Here is a 20,393-nt window from a genome sequence, read left to right as displayed (position 1 = left end):
GCTTCCATAATGTAACAGCCTGAGCTCGTTAATTACTTAGAGACAGTCCAGGAAGTAGGCTAATGCTGTTAGACAAGGCTACACTTTGACTTATTGGTTCTGAAATCCAGTGTCAATAATACGCTGTGACAGGACGAGCAGAGCTGCAGAGCTGCATCCGTGACTGGATGAGAATGAACACAAACATTTAAACCGAGCAGCAAATAGAGACAAGCTCTTACTGTACCACCACCACCACCACCGCCGCCTCCACCACCGCCTCCGCCTCCACCACCAAACGGCCATTTTAAAAAAAGCCGCTGCCTTAAACAAACACTGCTCTGCCTCCATCTCATAAATACTTTAAACTCCTCTCAATTATTCACGCTTTCAAGAGCATCCCACGGCCGCAATGCAGCATTCTGTTTGAAAGATCAGCGCCTGAGATGACAAAGTCTCAGCTGAGGAGGAAACGCACAGAGCGCCGTTAGCCGTTAGCCGTTAGCGTGTAGCTCCTTAACGGACGCCGCTCTGTCTCCTGGCCCGTCCTCGTAGGGACGCAACAAAACACGAGCCTCCAACTGAACCAAGCAGGTTAACCTTCAGAGAGACTCCAGAGGCCCAGCCGGTGGAATAGCATTCACATCCATTGGCCAGTTCATTAGGTACACTAGAGGAGGCGTTCTAATGTCACACCAAATCAACTGAATCAACAGAAAACTCTAGAAACATCACAGCAGCAGCAGCAGCATTGCACAAACTAACCAAGCTTTAAATACGATCACTTGCCACTTCATTAGGTACACCTCATGAATGTTGAGTTGATGTAGAAGCAGAGTCAGGAAGGTGGTGATTCACCTGGACGATCATTGTGGAGGATGGAGTCTGTGGTGCTGTTAAACTGGACTGAACTAAACACTGAAGAGTTTCTGTTATTTAGACTAAAATGTCAAAATATTAGGAACACCTGTCAGTCAGTCAATAGTACTACGAAATAAAATAAATAAAAACAGACAGTTGAATCAACATCTGTCTCAGAAACCGAACTGAAAACCTTCATCTAGAAGGTTGATGCGTTCACTAGTGTACCTAATGAACTGGCCAGGGAGGATACGTTCAGGTCTGAGCTCAGAAACAGGATGAGATTCATTTTCATTAGTCAGACTAATTCTTTATAAATAAGATAGATTTTCTATGTCTTCTTCATATTTTTATATTTTTACTGATATTAACTCTGACGTCTCACATGCCACTTCATTAGGTACACTAGTGGATGAATTCTACTGTGACAGCCGTGCACTAAATCACTTTTATGACTAATGAATGGAACGGCAGAAAATTCACAACTTTTAGATTATAGTGCATCAGCTGGTGTCCCTGATGAAATAGTGTATATTTAGTTTTCTGGTTTTTCTACCAGGTCACTGATCCTAGAAATAAATGTTCATCTGTCAAGAAACGACTCCGTGGGCAGCTTGGATGCTAAGCTAGGCTAACCAGAGCCCTGTGTGTCTACATCAGCCATGGAGCATCAGATTTACCAGAGAAGAAGTTCTTGGCTCTCAGGTAGCTGACGCTCAGGCGGAGGATGGACAGTTTGTCCAGGCTGGCGGTGACCTCCTCAGGGAAGGGCAGCAGGCTGGCCAGGCGCTCCAGCTCCCCGTTCAGACGGTCCCGGTGCCGCTTGGACGGGTTGGACTTGGCCCCCTCCACCGGGGCCTGCTTCACCCTGACGGTTGATAGAGAAAAGACTTTGTTTATCTCATTCTGAGGCTTCAGGACGTCTTAGTAAAATAAAATCTATTTCACTGGAGACACCCAGACTGATGAAGAACATAAAAATAGACTAAAGCTTCAGAAATAAAAGAACTAAATCAGGTCAGAACGTTTTAAGATGAGTTATTTCTCTTTATTTATCAGAGATCTATTTATCTCATTCTTCTTTTTCTCTTTTGTTCTAAAAATAACACAAAGTTCATCTGAGTCTTCATCAGCTGCAGAATTATATAAAATAATTAGTTTTAAATGATTTATTCTGTTCATCTCCAACCATTTATCACAAAGAAAAACTAATCTCCTTTTTATTCACTTCACTTAAAGCTGATTTGAACAAACACGTCAACTCTTTGGAATTAAAACATTAAAACATTAAAGTCTGAGATGCTTCATTAGAATAAATGTAAATGTTATATTTTTTTAAACATCTTTTGAGCATTTGACTCAGTTTCATTTAGTTCACAGCAGATTGACTTTAATGTTCCTTCTCTTTTATTATGAAATGTCTGAGTAATATTTTATACACATAGACGTGTAAAAATAAAAATGAGAATAAAACAAAATGAAAATAATAATAAGAAAAATGAGAATAAAAATAAAAATAAGAACAATGGTATCAATAACAATTCCCAAACACGTGTCAGTATTTGGAGGAAATGTGTAAAAGTGACGCAGAATTTTTATTCAGACATTTCACTCTGAATAAAAATAAATAAATAAACAAAAACACCAGAAAGCTTCATTCCACCTTCTTCATATTTCTTCCTGAACCTCGTCCTGCAGCTTTAAACTACAGCGTCTCCTCAGTCGTCTCTAAAACTATCGACTGGTTTTATTTTTACAGCTGTAAATGATTTTAACTTTTCCTATTTTATTTCAGATGTTTAAGGATGAATCAAACAAACATTTAATTAACAAATATAGAAATAATCAAATGACATATAATCCACATCATATTTTTTTTTTTAACAATATTCTAATGAACAAAAAAAAAAAATACTGTTGAACTTCACAATGTGAAATCACTTTCACTGCGTCTGATGGGAATTTAATTTTAAAATATATATTAAATAAATAAACTAGAAAACATTTTTTGAATTAAATGATTGAACCTATTTGTTCAGAATAAAAGACAGAGTTATAATAAAACTCTTTGATCAGCAGCAGCTCGTCTGTGATTGGTCGATCCTCTGCAGGATTCAGTTTTAATGTTTGTCACAGATATGATTTATTTATTTATCTATTAATTCATATTTCTGTTCTCTGTGATCCTGCAGCAGATGATGCTTCAAATACTTTCGACCACATTAAATATTGATGCATCTTTAATATTTAAAGTTTATTTTTATAAATGATTATTTCCCAATGGCAATAAAAATAAATAGATAAATAAAAAGGTGGAGCCACAGCTTGTATTTAAAGAGCAGCCTATCAGGTGCTCTGAGCGTTGCTGTGGGCGGGGCCTGTCAGAGCGAACCAATCAGGTGCTCTGAGTGTTGCTGTGGGCGGAGCCTCTAACGTGCTCCTGTAACAGTTCATATGGAACAAGTCAGATATCAGAATAATGTTTACAGAGCAGAGACTGAAGTTTATTCCAGGATTTAAGAGGTTTAGTTAAATGACATCAGTTTAAAAGATGAAGAGTTTCTACTTCTTCATGATATTTATAAATGTTTATTCTGCCTCCAACACTTTATTTAACTTTGCTTTCTGTCTAAACTCCAGTCAGTCACTGTAGCTGCAGAGACCATTAATAGATTTACTCACTTTATTCTGTTTTTATTTGAACTTTATGAGACAACTAAATGAATACAGTCTGTTTAACTGACTGACTGCAGCCTCTAACCAACATGAATCATTAGTTTGGGAAAAAAATAAATGAATTAGCAATAAAGTTAAATTTATCCAAGAAGCTGTTAGTTACAGACGTCTAGACTCTGTCTGTGGATCCTGTGTTTTATTAGTTTATGACTCTGTTCATGTTAAATTCTTCTGGACTGATGTAGGGTTAGATTCAAATAAAGAAAAATAAAGTAAAAATAAAATAAAGATATTCTTTTTATTTCAACTAGATGTCCATTATGACTCATTTATTAAAAAAAAAAAAAAAAAAAGACAAAACAACTCCTCTCCTTTCAATCTTAAATGTTCCCTTCTCTTGGTTTTTTTATTTTACAATAATGATATTCTTTTTATTTATTTATTAATTTATTTATTTATCTGCCTCACACACATCACATGTGATCTGACCATGGATGATGGAGATCTACAAGTTAAACTGCTGATGTCTTGTTCATCTTCATCTCCTGAGCCTCCTCTCAGTCTGTGTCTTATGAGGATTTATTTTATTATTTTATTATTTTTTTTATTTTGTTCATGAGTCTGTTAAATTAAAACATTGAAATAATCATTTATCTTATTTATTACTGGGCCTTCTTTCCAGAGCCGGTCCCAGCTGATCACAGCTCAGTTCACCTGCAGCTTTTTTCTCATTGAGGGAAAATGGCGTCAGGCCGCAGCAGCTGAGCCTGGAGCCACAGATCAGATCATTACCAGACGGTTAAAGGCTCTGGATTAAAACCTTTAAAAGATGCAACTAAAGATGGATTTGATTTAACAGAAAATAGAACTTTTAATAAGTCAAATAAACATTTAACGTCCTGAGAGGGAAAAGAATATACGGCCCGCGGATACTCTGAAGGACGTTTTGACAGAAAATGGCGCAACATGCAAACATGATGGAAAGATGGAAACTTTAGCTAAATATTTATTTATATTAAAGTAGCTGCATATTATTGCCTATGGTTTAGTTGTCGGTTTATTTGTCGAATAAAGACTAAAGAGGAGAGAGCAGAGCTGGAGGCTGGGCCAGGCCGCTGGTGCAGGCCCGCAGTAATCCTCAGGCTTTAAAGACCTCACTGGAAATATTTCTTTATAAACTAGGAGCAGATCAGATGAATTCAAGTCTATTTCATAAAATAAATAAATAAAAATATATATTGAAAATGATGGTAAAATGTGAAGAATCTAAATATTCCGCAGGATTGCGCATTTGGAAGCAGACTGGTGGAGACTGACCGGGAGGATGTGACACAGAAACAAGACTCTGATTGAAGAGAAAGATTAAAATAAAGTGACTGATGCAGTGAACTCACGCTCTCTGGACGGGTTTTCTCCTCTTGCGTCCCGCATACATGACTCCTCTTCTTATATAAGCCTCTGACGGATCCCTCAGACACTCAGACCTCTCTGCGCTACATGAAAAGCTCCGGGAAATATTCCTCCACAGTCCTCCTCATCAAGAACCTCTACTCAGAGAAAAATAAATAAATAAACTAAAAATAAAACCATGTAAGTCAGACTCGAGCAGCTCGGTGTGAACGGGACGTGTTCTCGCTCCGCTGCGTTTAACGGGCCCCTCCAATCAAACCAAACATGAAAATGACGCAGAGGAATCCGAGAGAAAAGATGAAATGAAATCTGGAGTAATAAGGAAACACTTGTTCTCCAGTCAGCAGCTCAGAAACACCAACTTACTCCAAGTAAATAAATAAAGAAAAGAAAAGCCTCCGCTGAGTTTTCATCCTGAGAATAAACGAGGCCTCTACTCTCAACAGAATCAGTCCCAGAGCTCAGGACGCGGCCACTGTTTCCATTTTGCGCCTCCACATCAGCGGAGCTCTCCAATTAGCAGCTACAAGGGGGGACGGCGGGGGCGCGCATTCCACTGGCGGGCACGCCCGACACAGATTTCAGACGGGTGCGCGCTCGCGAAGCACGGTCAGGACGGGCGGAGCGCGGGCACGTCGAAGAGTCTCCTGGAAACACGGGTCGAGCGCGTCTACGCCGGCGCGTTCCCGGTGGAGTCCAGCCGTCCAATCAGCGCGCAGCAGAGCAGAGAGTCGGAGGCTGCAGTGGCCCGTGATGGATGTGGGTCAGGGGTTAGAGTCCTGAATAATGGAACAGAACTCAGGAGCATCTGCAGGACCAACAACATCTTCATGGAGAGGACGGAGGACAGAGGACAGAGGACGGAGGACGGAACCAAACACCTGCTGGACACAAACTTTAGTTATTAGAGATTTACTCAAAGGTCAAGAACTAAAAACATTTCAGCTGTTCCCAGTTTCATTAAAACAAAAAAGGAAAATATGCTTTTTAAATGGAGCCCCCAGCTGACACGACAACCTTTAAACTACAGTGAATTAAATTACAGTAGGAGCCCCCACCTGACACCAAACTTTAAGCAATAGCAGTGGAAAGATTTTTAACGACAGTGGGGAATCTCCTTAAGTGGCCCCCACCTCACAAATTGAAACTACAGCAGTGTCAATATGCGTAGTGTTTAAATGACAGTAGGAAACCTTCCTAAGTGGCCCCCACCTGTCATGATAACATTTAAACTACAGCAGTGGTAATTATCCAACTTTTTAAATGGAGATCTGACCATAGGGCCCCCACCTGACGTGACAACTACAGCAGTAGCAACGTGCTAAGTCTTTAAACGGAGACCTCTCTCTAAGGGGCTCCAGCCCGACACAACAACAATTACAGCAGTAGCAATTATCCAACTTCTTAAGTGAATGGAGACCTGACTATAGGGCCCCCAGTTGACATGACAAACTTTATGTCAGCTGGGGGCCCTCCACCCCCCGCCTGACACCAAACATTGAGCAATAGCAGTGGCAATGTGCTTAGTGTTTAAATGACGGTAGGAGTAAGTGGCCCCCACCTGACACTGCAGACTTTAAACTACAGCAGTGGATATGTGCTAAGTGTTTAAATGACAGTAAGGGGTCTCTTTAAGGGCCCCGACCCAACAACCTGGAACGACATCGTGCTCCTGACTGATTAAAGTGGTCCAGTGTGACATTACTTCATCTATTCCTCCTCTTCTTGGACGTTAGCATTAGTTAGCTTAGCTAGCAGAGCAGTGAGCAGCTCTGTTGGTTGTAACAGACCCAGAGGTTTAACACAGCTGTGTTTTGACACGTACGTCTGCGTGTGCAGCCATGGAAATACATACATCGAGTCATGTGACCAGATTAGGCCCCTCAGGGTGATGAAGACCCCCCCCCCCCCCAGCATGTAGGAATGAAAGTAGGCCAACACACTGACAGGCTGTAGTGTAGTCATGGTTTTCATGTTCAGGTTCACAGGATGAACAGCTTCATGATGTTTGTGCTACAGTCATTTAGAAGGAGATGCTATTAGCATGTAGCTACAGATCAGGAGCTAGGTGTGTTTATGTTGAATCCATGTCAGATGAATGTCTTCATGCCAACGTGAACCTCACCTGCTCTTAATAAAATGTTCTATGGCTCAGGAACACTAGCTGCTAAAGAGGAACGCTAGCTTCTATCTCTGCAAAGGGAGTGATTAGATTAGTGACACCAATTGCTAGGTTAGCATAGCAAGTCACTAGCCTTGGGATGCTAATCACTGCCCTATGTTAGCCAGCTCCTTTAAGTGGAGAGGCCAGCCTAGTAGTAGCTAGCTTAGGGATGCTAGTTGATTTCACTGGGATTGTTAGCCTTGGTAAACCTGTCAGTAGCTTTGGAATGCTAACTGTGCCAGTTGGAGTGGCTAACACAGGGATGCTAGTTACTAACCTAGGGGTTGCTAGCTGCTTACATCATTAGCTTAGGTAAATAAGTTGCTGTGGAAGTTGCCATCATAGGGCCTGTAGTTGCTAACATTGGAGTGGCTAGCCTAGAGATGCTATCTTTTCAAAGTAAATTTGAGATGAATAAACACTGCTTTGATACGAGTGGCTAACTCTACAGGTGGTTGTAGCTAGTTTAGTTGGTTGCTTTGATCAGTGCAGCCAGCCTAGTGATGCCTGTCACTAGCTTAGGAATGCTACCTGGGTAGATTGGAATGCCTTGGGATGTTAGCTGCCAACCTATGGGTTGCTAGTTGCTGAAATTAGAGTGGCTAGTGGAGGAAGCTAGTTACCAGCTAGGGGATGCTAGCTGCTTCAGCTAGGAGAGACCAGACCTGATCATCACTGCCTCCCAGCCTCAGGGTTGGATCCAACAACAACCCCCCTTTAAGGGCATGCTAACCACGTAGCAACCTGCTGTAGATGCACTCAGACGACAACAACAACAACCACTACACAAACAAAACACAGTTTAAACACCAAGAGACTGAAAGACGATAAAGTGCTGACGTACAGGAAGCTAGCGGCTAAAGAACAGCTACAAACAAAGTCAAGAAATGATTTCTAACGTCAGTGGTTCAGTGTCTTTTAGATCCAGGTGAAGCATGGAGGTAGCAGGTGGGACCCTCACCTGGACATGGTGCCTCCGTGTGATTGGTCAATTCTGTTGTAAATTTGAAGACTGCCCCTCGATTCTATTGGCTCTGGTTGTTCAATAGAGGTGTCAATCATTCAGGTTGACCAATGGGGCTCCAGGGACATTCCCCTGCAGCTCAGTCACCTGAAAGAAAATGAATCCAGCTGTGGATTTACTGGATAACCTCAGTGGATCGTTACGGCTCAGATTAAATCTTCTAGTTGTTGGGACCGTCCTGCAGGTGTGGTTTAATAGACTCCTGAACGAGGACTCCAGCCAGTCAGAGAGGACCAACACAGCTCAGTGTTCTCTTCATCAAGCCAGGGCTGCACACACTGCCTGTCCAGTTCATTAGGTACACCAGCTAATGCATGCTAACCTGGATCCTCTTTCATGACGGTTCTAATGTTGAAAGAGCGTCAGAAAGGAGGTAAATCAACTAAATGATCAATGTGGAGGATGGAGTTGCCACAATATTAGGAACACGTGTCAGTTCAGTAGATCTACAAAATAAAAACCCAGTAGAATCAACGTCTCTCTGAGTCATTAGAAACTAAAGCTGAACACCAGAACCTTCATGGAGATTTAGAGAAGGACTGTTTTCATTAGTGTACCTAATGAAGTGGCCAGTATGTCTGATACTTTTATTTAGTCTACAGTTAAAGGGTTTAAAGTTCTTTGTTCACATCCAACATGGAGAGAACGTTCAGGAATTACAACTATTTTTATAAACAGCTCAAAAGTAATCGGACATCTAATCATTCACGCTGCAGGAAGTCTGGAACCCGTGGACGTCACCAAAGACTGCGTCTCCTCCTCTGTGCTGCTCATGTGTCACATCCATCATTAAACCTTTCATTCCACACAGACACATATAGAAACATGTTACTTAAGATGGTTTATTTCTTCACTGCTTGTTTCCTGATTTTCTAACCCGCATGTTTTTATTCCTTTTTGTCTGAAGTCTGCGCATTTCCACGAAGACGACGGACAATCAAAGCACCCAGGCCACAGTCAGCTGGGTATAATATTACTGTTGCACGCAGGCCCTCGGTCTGAAAACCCCAGAATGTGTCTCTGCAGTGGAAAAAGAAAAAAGATGAACTACTGAAAAATGCACGATGGTTGTGGGTTTGTAAGAGATCATTTAAACTGTGGCTGGAAGCCCGGGTCCTGAAAGGCCTGTTATTTAATACACGGCATTAACTTCTGAAGACGGTCTGGCTTTGTGTGAAGGACACCGTCTCATCTAGCGTCACGTCAGAGAGGCTTCAGAGCGTCGACTGATGGAAAAACACCAGTTTGATTCATCTAATAAGAATATTAAGGGACGTCCTGAAACCAGAGACGTTTTTAAAATAAACGTTGAGTTCTTTAGGACGTGAAGGAAACTGACTGAGACATTGGTTTGTACTTGAAAAGTATTTTCTGGAGATTGAAATAAAAACAGGGTCAAAGTCTGCAGCTGTGAAAACTATCAGCACAGTGACTTCTTCTTCTATTAGTACATCTAATAAATAAAGACAACAGTGTGTGAAGGTTCTCACAGTTCATCCAAAAAAACAAACTGAGACGAGGACAACGGGACAAATGTAGAGTTTTATCTTCTTTCTGTTCCTAAAGTCCTAAGATTGGATCTGGACTGAGATATATTATTCTCCATTCACTGGAGAAAGGAGACAGGATCAGAGCAGGTTCCTCCAGGTCCAGGTCCAGGACTCTGGTCATGTGACCTTCAGGTGGACTCTGATCCTGATGGAGTCTTGATTTAACACTGAGAATATATATAAACTGATGAATATTTGACTCATCATTACGTTTACTGACCATGTGGAACATTTCAAACATTCTCCAAACAGGATCCTTTGTACGACCTGTTTATTTTTACCTTGTTTAAGTAAAAATCAGTTTCTGTTCTTGCTCAGACGGAAGAAGACGGACTGAAAAACTAACACCTGCGACTCTGAATTCATAAATATATAAGTGGATCTCTGTGACTTCAGGTCGAACAGAAAAATCACCAAGTAAATATCAAAATGATTCCACTAATATAGAATAAATGAAGACTTAATGCAGCTTGTATCATGAAATATTCATATTGAAATATTAGCAACGTAACTTCTATTCTGAACCTTTTCCAGCTGGTGACTGCAGTGGATGGATGAGACCAGCAGGGGGCACCAGGACCAGGACCAGGACCAGAACCAGGACCAGGACCAGGACCAGGACCAGACTGATGCTGGTGGAGCAGAGGTCTCAGAAAGTCCTGGATCAGGAGGGTTAGATGTGCTGAGACACATTTCCTAAAGATCCAGGTGAGCTCCTTCTCCTCCTCCTCCTCCTCCTCTTCATCCTCCTCCTCCTCCGTTTACAGATCTTTTATATTTGGACTCGAGGTCAGTGAAGCTTTATTTCTGCAGCCCAGTCTGTGGACTCAGCTCCCTCCCCTCCCTCCCCTCCCTCCCTCCCTCCCTCGCTCCAGTAGCTTCTGGCACATTGACATTAAAACAATGTTGGTGATGCTCTTCATCGCTGTTTAACATTATCTGCCATCACAGCTCTGAGGGGAATAACGTTTCAGAGTTTACTGTCACAGCTGAGGAGGAAACTTTACGGCCTCCGACGAGAACAAACCATCTGAGACAGACCCAGGTCTGAGCAGGACGTCCTGCAGGAGCAGCTTCATGTTTCCAATGAAGACAAACACAGCTTCAATCATTGCACACAGATATTTATGAAAAGGAAACACAGACAAAAGACACAGGCTGGATATCTGCTGAACATAGATTATGATGTAGATAGTTTAAGTACTTGGCTAAATAAAGTGGAGTACACTGAAGTGAATATATATATATATATATATGTATGTATGTATGTATATATGTGTATATGGATGTTTGCATACAGAGAACAGATATGGCAGCGGTCGGTCAAGGCACATGTTCATAACAGCAACTGTGAATAAAAACGTTTGGCTCCAGGTTTTTCATAGTGGCTACAGTCATGTCCAACGTCATCAGAGGACGTCCTGAGACGGCGGCGGCGGTGGAGGCGGCGGCGGCGGAGGCGGTCACCCAGCGGCCGACCAGGACGCAGGCTCGTTCATAACTGAGGAAAAGTTCAAATACTGAGGAGTAGCTGCCTCAGGTTGGTCTGAACCGTCTGGACGCTGCTGGTGTAGTGTGGATGTCTACAGGGAACGAGGAAGAGGAGGAGGAAGAGGCGTCTCCACACTCTTCACACTGATTTCTGTTAAAGAGGCTGAAATGCACAGAGAGATAAAACAGGATTTCAGTTCACGTCTCCACCAGGTCATGAGGAGCGTCTGAACTCAGCGGTAGTTTGTTTTAGCAGCTGGACTGACAGGAAGCAGCCGGTAGTCTGATGCGTCTGTCCTCTGACTCCTCCAATACGCAGCGCTGGAGACGTGGAGACATCCTGCTCGTCTTCTTCTGCTCTAGACATGGAGGAGGACATGCTGCCTCTTCTTCTTCTTCTTCTTCTGTTCTATTTCCTGCACATTTGATGCGTCCCAGCAGCAGAACGTCTTTGTCAACAGTCCTGCAGTGATGTGTCTCTGCTCTGATCACGTCATGTACTCTAGGGACGGTGTTATCAGGTTCTAGATGTAGACGTTGATCTCAGTGAAGGACGGGAGACGGTGCAGGCTCCTCTGGTTTCTAGTTTTGTTGAGATGAATGATTCAAGAACAAACGCACATTTACAAGAAGAAGAAGAAGAAGAAGAAGAAGAAGAAGAAGAGGAGGAGGAGGAGGAGGAGGAGGAGGAGCGCTGAGTGGTTTCTGTCTGCGGCTCATCTTTAGTCTGGGCCAAACGGAAACGAAGCAGCTGCTCAGCGAGCCCAGGCCGTCTGAATGTGTTGGTGTGAAATCGTGGGACTGAATCCCGAACCGAAAAAAAACAAACAGCTCTCTCCGTTAACGCCCAGTTCTGCTGCACATGAAGACAGCGAGCGCAGACCTTCTGGTGGAACGACAGAAAATGACATCTATACACTCAACCTCTCTGAGGGTTTCATTTAAAACACACAGACTCATTCATCTGTAGAGACATTACGTTGAAGGCACAGCTCAGTGATTCTCATACTGATCATTATTATTGTTTTTACAAATTCTTTTAGAAAAATGATTCGATTCTTTTTAGTCTTTGTGGATTAAAATCTGGTTTCCCTTATAAAAAACAAACATCTTTGGCTGCTGTGGACTGACTCGAGTTTCCCTCCCAGCTCAAGCTCCATCCCGGTAAACGCACTCGTGTCTTCATACTTCATTGTTTTCATAGTGTGTATCTTCACCAGAGACGCCACGCGGCTGACGGGCGGCGCGGGGCGATATAAAACATATTACAATAACACGACGGTAAGCACTGATACAGGCAAACTACACTGGGTCTTAGTCCTTCTCCTGCAGGCGCGGCGGCAACGTGGCAACCCGGCAACGCGGCAACCCGGCTCTACTCCATCAGGTACGAGGCCACGTCGTGAGCCGGAGCGACGAAGAGTCCGTTGCGGTCGGCGGAGACTAGATCGTTCTGCAGAAGAGAGAAGAGAAGGTTTCAGAGGAGAGGAGGACGTGTTTCAAACACAGATTTATGATTTTAACCAAATGACTTGTGTTTTCCTGCAGACAGTGAAGGCAACACATGCTGCAACCAGACCTGAAGATGCTCAAGATAAACTGTAAAGGAGGAAGCAGACTGCTAACACACTGTCATCCTCCAGGGGGCAGTGCAGTCACATTAAACCTGACCAGTCACTGTGTTTACAACTGAAGCCAGACAGAAATGATTCATGAGTCGTCTCTTTAAATAAATAAACATGATATTTGTCTTCTGATTAAACTCTTAATCCTCTGACTTGTCTGATAAATCTTAATCTTTATTGTCCTGCTCCAGCTCCTGCTCTGTGTTTACCTGTCTGGGCCGGCTGCCGTCCAGGTAGAGCTGGAGGCCGCGTGGCAGCTCTGCGGAGGACACGCTGGGGGCGGCGGTCAGAGGACTGACGGTGGCGTTCTCCCGGCTGATGGCCGACGTCCCCACCACGGGGTCGCTGTGGCTCCACTGGAAGTAGCAGGAGCCCTGAGGAGGACTCTGATCCAGAGACGGGGCGTCCCCTCTGAGGCCTGCGGACCCGGACCGAGCCAGGACGTCCCCTCCTGCCGGACCGGAGGAAAAGTGCTGGCTGAACATGCAGCTGTTCTGGGAGGCCGCCTGGCTGCCTGCCAGCGCCCCCTGCTGCTGGACGTGGTTCAGTCCGGCGACGCTCCTCGGCCAGAAGCCAGCACCTGGGAATGTCTGGCTCTCTGAGCTTTGGCTCGGGAACGCCGGCATCGTCTCGTGTCCGTTCTGCACGATGCCAGCGTGGGGCAGCTTCTGCTGCTGGCTCTGAGGCCACTGCTGAAGAGGGCGCGCATGCGGTTCAAACGGAAGACTCTCCTGCAGGACAGGTGTAGGAAAGCCGATGGGAATATTAGGTGTAGAGGAACTAAAGTCACTGCAGGGAATCAGGGGGGGCAGGACGTCCACCACACCAGGTGCTACATTGATTGGCTGCTGGACTGAGCTCTGCAGCAGAGGTCCGTTTGGCTGCAGGTTGTTCTGATGCAGCAGGAGCTGGCTGGGCTGCTGGACCGGGGCAGAGACCCCCATGTGGTGGGTAGGTGTCTGCCCACAGGACTGAAACGGGGCGAAGACATCAGCAGCTGAGATGTCGGGGACGGTGAGCTCGGGGAGCTCTATAGACGGACTGAAAATGTCCTGCAGCTGCAGCTGTTGAAGAGGAGGCAGGCTGCCGTCAGCCGGAGGCACCAGGGGACCTTGGTGGGACAGTTTGAGGCTGCCGTCGAAGATCTGAGGAGGCTCAGCGACGGACGCCCCGTTGACTGGACCCTGCTGCTGGTGAGAGGCGTAGAGGCCGTTCATGGGGGTGAACGGGCGGTCGGGGCTCGGCGTGGTGAACAGCTGAGCGTCACACAGCTCAGAGAACTGAGCGGCCCGAGCAAAGGGGTCCTCCTGAACGCCGCCGAGGCAGCTGGAGGACAGGACGTCCAGACAGTCTTCTCCCTTCTCCTTGAACAGAACAGAGTCTATGTAGTCGAAGATGTCGTTGGTGAGGATGCTGTCCAGGTCAGACCTGACGTTGCTGTGCTGGTCCTCGTCCTGCTTCAGTCTCTTCAGAGCGTTCTCCCACTCCACCAGCTCTGCGTCTCCAACCTCCAGGTTCTGGAGCGTCGCAGCGAACTCCCCGTTCTGGGCCAGCTGTCCCAGGCTGTCGATCACAGCCATGACCGACTGCTTGGCCTCCTCTTTCACCACCACGGGGTCGCTGGTGGCGGCCGTGGCCTCGTTGCCCTGCCACGAGTCGCTGGCCACGCTGACCAGAGCGCGGCTGTCCATGAACACCTGGTCCACTGGCAGAGGGGCGTCCACGTTCTGGGTGTAGACCGCCTCGTCCTGCCTCAGGAAGCAGTCGACCAGGGAGCGGGGGGCCACGTCCTTCTTCATGTCGTTGTTGCTGAACAGTTTGTTGAACTGGAACTGAGAGATGTCCACGGTGGGGCCGGTGTTGTAGAGGACGGCCTCTCCTGTGGTGAAGCTGAAGGGAAGCTGCATTCTCCTCTGTCTCAGGTACTCCTCTCCCTCGGCGTTCCTGAAACGACCACAGAACGTTAATGACGCCACCATGAGAGGAACACGACTGGGACTGAGACGTCAGACACTCACACTAGAACTCTCTGGTAGGCGATGATGAACTCAGGTCTTCCTCCTTTGTAGATGAGCTTGGCGTTGGCCTTCACCCACACCCAGCCTCCTGACTTACTGAGCAGCCTGAACACCGTCAGTCCACTCTCTCCTGTTTTAATCACTGTCACAACAACACACACGGTCAACACACATCAGCTGGTCTGCACTGTCATTCATTCATTAATAATCAGGATTAGGAATTAATTCATTTAAGCCTCTTTTCCCTTCCTTACTTCTTTACTTCCTTCCTTCCTTCTTTCCTTCCTTACTTCCTTCCTTCCTTCTTTCCTTCCTTCCTTCCTTCTTTCCTTCCTTACTTCTTTACTTCCTTCCTTCCTTCTTTCCTTCCTTACTTCTTTACTTCCTTCCTTCTTTCCTTCCTTCCTTCTTTCCTTCCTTCCTTCTTTCCTTCTTTCCTTCCTTCCTTCTTTCCTTCCTTACTTCTTTACTTCCTTCCTTCCTTCTTTCCTTCCTTACTTCTTTACTTCCTTCCTTCTTTCCTTCCTTACTTCTTTCTTTCCTTCCTTCCTTCCTTCCTTCCTTCTTTCCTTCCTTCCTTCCTTCTTTCCTTCCTTACTTCTTTACTTCCTTCCTTCCTTCTTTCCTTCCTTCCTTCCTTCTTTTCTTCCTTCCTTCTTTACTTCCTTCCTTCCTTCTTTCCTTCCTTCCTTACTTCTTTACTTCCTTCCTTCCTTCTTTCCTTCCTTCCTTACTTCTTTCCTTCCTTCCTTCTTTCCTTCCTTACTTCTTTACTTCCTTCCTTCCTTCTTTCCTTCCTTCCTTCCTTCTTTTCTTCCTTCCTTCTTTACTTCCTTCCTTCCTTCTTTCCTTCCTTCCTTACTTCTTTACTTCCTTCCTTCCTTCTTTCCTTCCTTCCTTACTTCTTTCCTTCCTTACTTCTTTCCTTCCTTCCTTCTTTCCTTCCTTACTTCTTTACTTCCTTCCTTCCTTCTTTCCTTCCTTACTTCTTTACTTCCTTCCTTCCTTCCTTCTTTCCTTCCTTCCTTCTTTCCTTCCTTACTTCTTTCTTTCCTTCCTTCCTTCCTTCCTTCCTTCCTTCCTTCCTTCTTTCCTTCCTTCCTTACTTCTTTTCTTCCTTCCTTCTTTACTTCCTTCCTTCCTTCTTTCCTTCCTTCCTTCCTTCCTTCCATCCTTCCTTCCTTTACTTCTTCCCTTCCTTTCCTTCCTTCCTTCCTTCCTTCCTTCCTTCCTTCCATCCTTCCTTCCTTCTTTCCTTCCTTTACTTCTTCCCTTCCTTTACTTCCTTTCCTTCCTTCCTTCCTTCCTTCTTTCCTTCCTTCCTTACTTCTTTTCTTCCTTCCTTCTTTACTTCCTTCCTTCCTTCTTTCCTTCCTTCCTTCCTTCCTTCCATCCTTCCTTCCTTTACTTCTTCCCTTCCTTTCCTTCCTTCCTTCCTTCCTTCCTTCCATCCTTCCTTCCTTCTTTCCTTCCTTTACTTCTTCCCTTCCTTTACTTCCTTTCCTTCCTTCCATTCCTTCCTTCTTTCTTTCTTCCCTTCCTTCCTTCTTTCCTTCCTTCCTCCCTTCCTTCCTCTCACATCCTCCATTGTGTCAACACCAGATCTGAACAGATATCTACAGAACCTCTGAATGACACTGATTCAACCACAGATCTCTTTGGTTCCTCTCAGTGTTAACACCAGTGGTGATAAATGCACAGATTTAACACCTGATCTTGTTCTACATTTAACTGAGAGTAAAGTGCCAACGTACTGCGGATGTGGTTGTCGGCGCAGTACATCATATCAGCAGCGTGGATGAACTGGTAGCCGGAGCCTTTCATGCAGAGTTCAGTCTCTGAATAACCCAGAATGATCTTCCCTCTGAAACGAGACCAAGCGTACGAGCAATGAGTTTGAGCTGCAGATTAAAAGTCATCAGTTAATGTTGGATCAGTGATTTAGAGCGTGATCTCAGCAGCACCTGCCATCGATGCCCGTAGGTGTGAAGTCCAGCTTGTGTTTGGTCTGAAAGAGGAGCATTTTGGCTCGGATCTCCACGATGGATGGAGGCTGGACGGGCATAGCGATGGCGAACAGAGCCAGCTGAGGAACGTTACTCGTCCCGTTGTCCCTCAGAAAACTGTGGCTGTGGAGGTACTTCAGCCGGCCCTGGAACTTCAGGGCCTGGTTTAAGGTAAAGGAGACATCATGGTATCAGGAAATGTGTGTGTTTTTATTTTTATTTTGAGAGAGATTCATTTAAAACCAACCAGAAAGCCGGAGGAGTTGTCCAGGAGGCAGCGGAAGCGACACACAAAGCTCCTCTCCAGGAAGGAGGAGTTCTCTGGGGGAAGCTGCTCAGGGTTGTACACCACCGTGTTACCAAGACTCTGCAGAGCTGAGGTGAAACGGGTCGGGTCAGAAACCTTCACCTGAACCACCGACAGACACCTGACTACAGGTGTGACGTCACACGTCTCTGATACCTCAAACAGTATTTATGTATCTGGTATAGTTTCATACGTAAACTGTCTTCAAACAGATTTATTCTATATTACCACATATCTTCATATATGTCTATATATATTCTAGTATATTTTATTTCTTCGTATATTTTATGCATTTAATAAAGTTTTTGTATATTTTACGTATACTTTTCATATTTCTATATATACTTATACATATGCTATATACACCTTTATACATTCTACCTCATGATACTTTTATTTTATCTGCTATGAAGAGAACCCCCCCAAAAACAGAATAAATAAACATTTTTCTCTTTTATTTTAATAAATGTGACATTCAAAGGTTTACTGTCTGAATAAATAAAATAAAAAGTGCAATGTATTTAGTTTCAGCTTGTTTCAATAACCTTTATTGTAACCGTCAGTGGACAAAGCTGCAGCTTTAAAGGCTAACCCTGCTAGCATGCTACAGCTGAGTGGACGACAGACAGACAGGGACAGACAAGGACTCACCGTCTCCGTCTGTGGCGACGGGCGGAGGGTTTAGGGCAAAGTGGAGCTGCTCTCTGAACAAGGCCCGGTCATCAGTGTGGATGAGCTCAAACACACTTTGGTGAACCACGTCCGACTGTCGGCAGAGGAGAGAACACAACACCGGCGTTCGTCAGACAATCCGTTCATTTACAAATATAAATGTTGAACAGAGAGTGTTGAGTGAGTAGAGTATAATAAATCAGAACTAGAGAGAGTGGAAACAGAGAGTCATGGTGTCTTTATCTGGTTTGTTGTAATTTTAAAGTTTTCAAAGAGCTTGGCCTCGGTCTAGAGTCTGATTATGTTCCTGCAAAAATCTGCCTGGCCAGTCAGATTGTTTGGGGGTGGGGCTTTACGTGTTGATGGACAGAAGATTATTAAAATGTCTCCGATTGGTTGGAGGACTGTCCCCTTCATGAAGAGACCTCATAATCATATCCAGGTGGGGTGTCCTTCCTTGTGATTTGTTAATTGAGGAGGACTTGTCCTTCTGTAATTTGCTGATGCATTCTGGGATACCTGGCTAGAACACATCCAGGTATTTGGATCATCCAAGTTTCTTCCTGTTTCAAGTCTCTCTCCTGGTTCTTTCCTTTTGTTTTCCCTTTTTGGATTCATCCTGTTTTTACCCCTCACTGTTTCAGACTTACTTTCTTTACCCTTGCAGCGTGCCCATTTGCTGCCACTAAGTTTTTGTTAAACTGTTTTTCTTTAATTCACACTCCCTGGCTCCTGTGTTGTTCATCTCCTAACTTTGTTTAAATTAACTCTCATCTGAAAGCTTTTCTGCAAACAATCAGTATTTGCCTTTAAAGAATATTCTAATATTCTACACTAATCAAAAAGAACCTGAACTCAGCGTCTCACCTGATGGAAGCCCAGATACTCTTTGATTGTAGGAGAGGAATAAAACACCAAACCCTCTGAGGTGACCACCATCACGAAGCCGTTCAACGCCTGCACAGAGAACACACACAGTCACAGACAGTCATGTATGATAGAACACAGACTTCAATGTGAAGAAATTATATTTGGATCTGAAAAAGGTTTCAACTGTCAAAAAAATTAAATAAATCTGTAAAAATATGAGAAGTTGCGTGTAATTTTCCGTCCGTGTGAGATTCTTTGCAGAGGACGGAGAGTTGTAAATCCTGCAGCCTGTTTATAATCTGACGTAATAAGAAACACCAACAGCTGCAGCTCCTGAAAGGCCCGCTGAATCGAATAATCACTGCCCGTCGTGGTCATTACGCAGAACAAAGTGTGAAAATGTGCCTGACAGGTGAGCGTCACCAGACGAGTCGCCGGGGCTCTCGACAGGCGCAGGTTTTGTTAAGAACCACGAAGCGTGGCGCAGCTTTGGCAAGAGGCCCCAAGACGAGCGACATCACCTGTCATAACTTCCTCCTGGACGGACAGACGTGGACTAGCTGCACACAACACGACACGCACACAAATAAACATGTGTGCGTCCGTGCACCTGTTAGCCTCGGGGCCGCTCGCTGATTAATCCGGCCATGGGACTGTTTTCTTCAGCTGCAACAGTTTAAAGGTGCACTAACACTATTTTTAGATTTGAATGTTGTTCTGCTCAGTTACACAGTTCATCCTGGTAGCTAGTGATGGCCAGTCGAGGCTTTGTTGAAGCTAGGAAGAGCTACTGTTAGCTGGGAGGCTAGGAAGAGCTGTTGTTAGCTGGGAGGCTATAAAGAGCTTCTGTTAGCTGGAAGGCTAGGAAGAGCTACTGTTAGCTGGGAGGCTAGGAAGAGCTTCTGTTAGCTGGGAGGCTAGGAAGAGCTACTGTTAGCTGGGAGGCTAGGAAGAGCTGCTGTTAGCTGGGAGGCTAGGAAGAGCTTCTGTTAGCTGGGAGGCTAGGAAGAGCTACTGTTAGCTGGGAGGCTAGGAAGAGCTGCTGTTAGCTGGGAGGCTAGGAAGAGCTGCTGTTAGCTGGGAGGCTAACAAGTTAGGAAGAGCTTCTGTTAGCTGGGAGGCTAAGAAGAGCTGCTGTTAGCTGGGAGGCTAAGAAGAGCTGATGTTAGCTGGGAGGCTAGGAAGAGCTGCTGTTAGCTAAGAGGCTAACAAGTTAGGAAGGAATGCTGTTAGCTGGGAAGCTAGGACGTGCTGCTGTTAGCTGGAAGGCTAAGATGTGCTGCAGTTAGCTGGGAGGCTAGGAAGAGATACTGTTCGCTTTTAAAACTGGTGTTTCTGTTTCTAATAAGCATCATGTGACAGACGTGTATAAGTCAGACTCAGTGTTTAACTGTTCCCGTCTCGTACCTGGAGCAGCAGGTCTCCTTCAGAGAAGGCTACGTTGTCCATGTTGTTCCCATTCTGTCCGTTCACGCCAGGAAACGCCAGATTGTTGTTACTGTTCTTCATGGTCGCTGCAAAGAGGATGGAAATACATCTTAGAGGTCTGAACATGAACTGACATGATGCGACTGATCCCATTCTGAGCTCATGAAGAGGTCGAGATGAAGAACCAGACCCAGTGTAGACGGTAAATAGATAATTAAACCTTCTCTCAAAGTCAGTCTCAAGAATTAGAATCGCAATATTTACAGATGGATTATGCACATACAAGTCCTGCAGGTCACAGTTAACTTGATT

General features: G+C 44.8%; 2 protein-coding genes across 2 annotated transcripts in view; both read right to left on the bottom strand.

Moving 5' to 3' along the window:
• LOC311488307 (aryl hydrocarbon receptor-like) overlaps positions 1 to 4,985 on the bottom strand; it is a 28,707-nt gene extending 23,722 nt beyond the window's left edge. Inside the window, 2 exon segments of the mRNA XM_084544937.1 lie at positions 1,521 to 1,708; positions 4,911 to 4,985. Of these exon segments, the coding sequence (XP_084401063.1) occupies positions 1,521 to 1,708; positions 4,911 to 4,951 (229 nt within the window). The 5' untranslated portion in view covers positions 4,952 to 4,985.
• Positions 4,986 to 10,737: 5,752 nt separating this feature from the next.
• Positions 10,738 to 20,393, bottom strand: part of LOC311488647 (aryl hydrocarbon receptor-like) — a 30,245-nt gene continuing 20,589 nt past the window's right edge. The window contains exons 3-11 of the mRNA XM_084545462.1: positions 20,061 to 20,167; positions 18,651 to 18,740; positions 17,763 to 17,877; positions 17,052 to 17,179; positions 16,763 to 16,965; positions 16,553 to 16,662; positions 14,799 to 14,940; positions 12,990 to 14,724; positions 10,738 to 12,608 (exon numbers count right to left, since the gene is read on the bottom strand). Of these exons, the coding sequence (XP_084401588.1) occupies positions 12,531 to 12,608; positions 12,990 to 14,724; positions 14,799 to 14,940; positions 16,553 to 16,662; positions 16,763 to 16,965; positions 17,052 to 17,179; positions 17,763 to 17,877; positions 18,651 to 18,740; positions 20,061 to 20,167 (2,708 nt within the window). The 3' untranslated portion in view covers positions 10,738 to 12,530. The remainder of the gene's footprint in view (positions 12,609 to 12,989; positions 14,725 to 14,798; positions 14,941 to 16,552; positions 16,663 to 16,762; positions 16,966 to 17,051; positions 17,180 to 17,762; positions 17,878 to 18,650; positions 18,741 to 20,060; positions 20,168 to 20,393) is intronic.

The sequence above is a fragment of the Chelon labrosus genome, assembly GCF_963514085.1.
Source record: "Chelon labrosus genome assembly, chromosome: 5".
Taxonomy (NCBI): Eukaryota; Metazoa; Chordata; class Actinopteri; order Mugiliformes; family Mugilidae; genus Chelon; species Chelon labrosus.
This window is presented reverse-complemented; position numbering and strand designations above follow the sequence as displayed.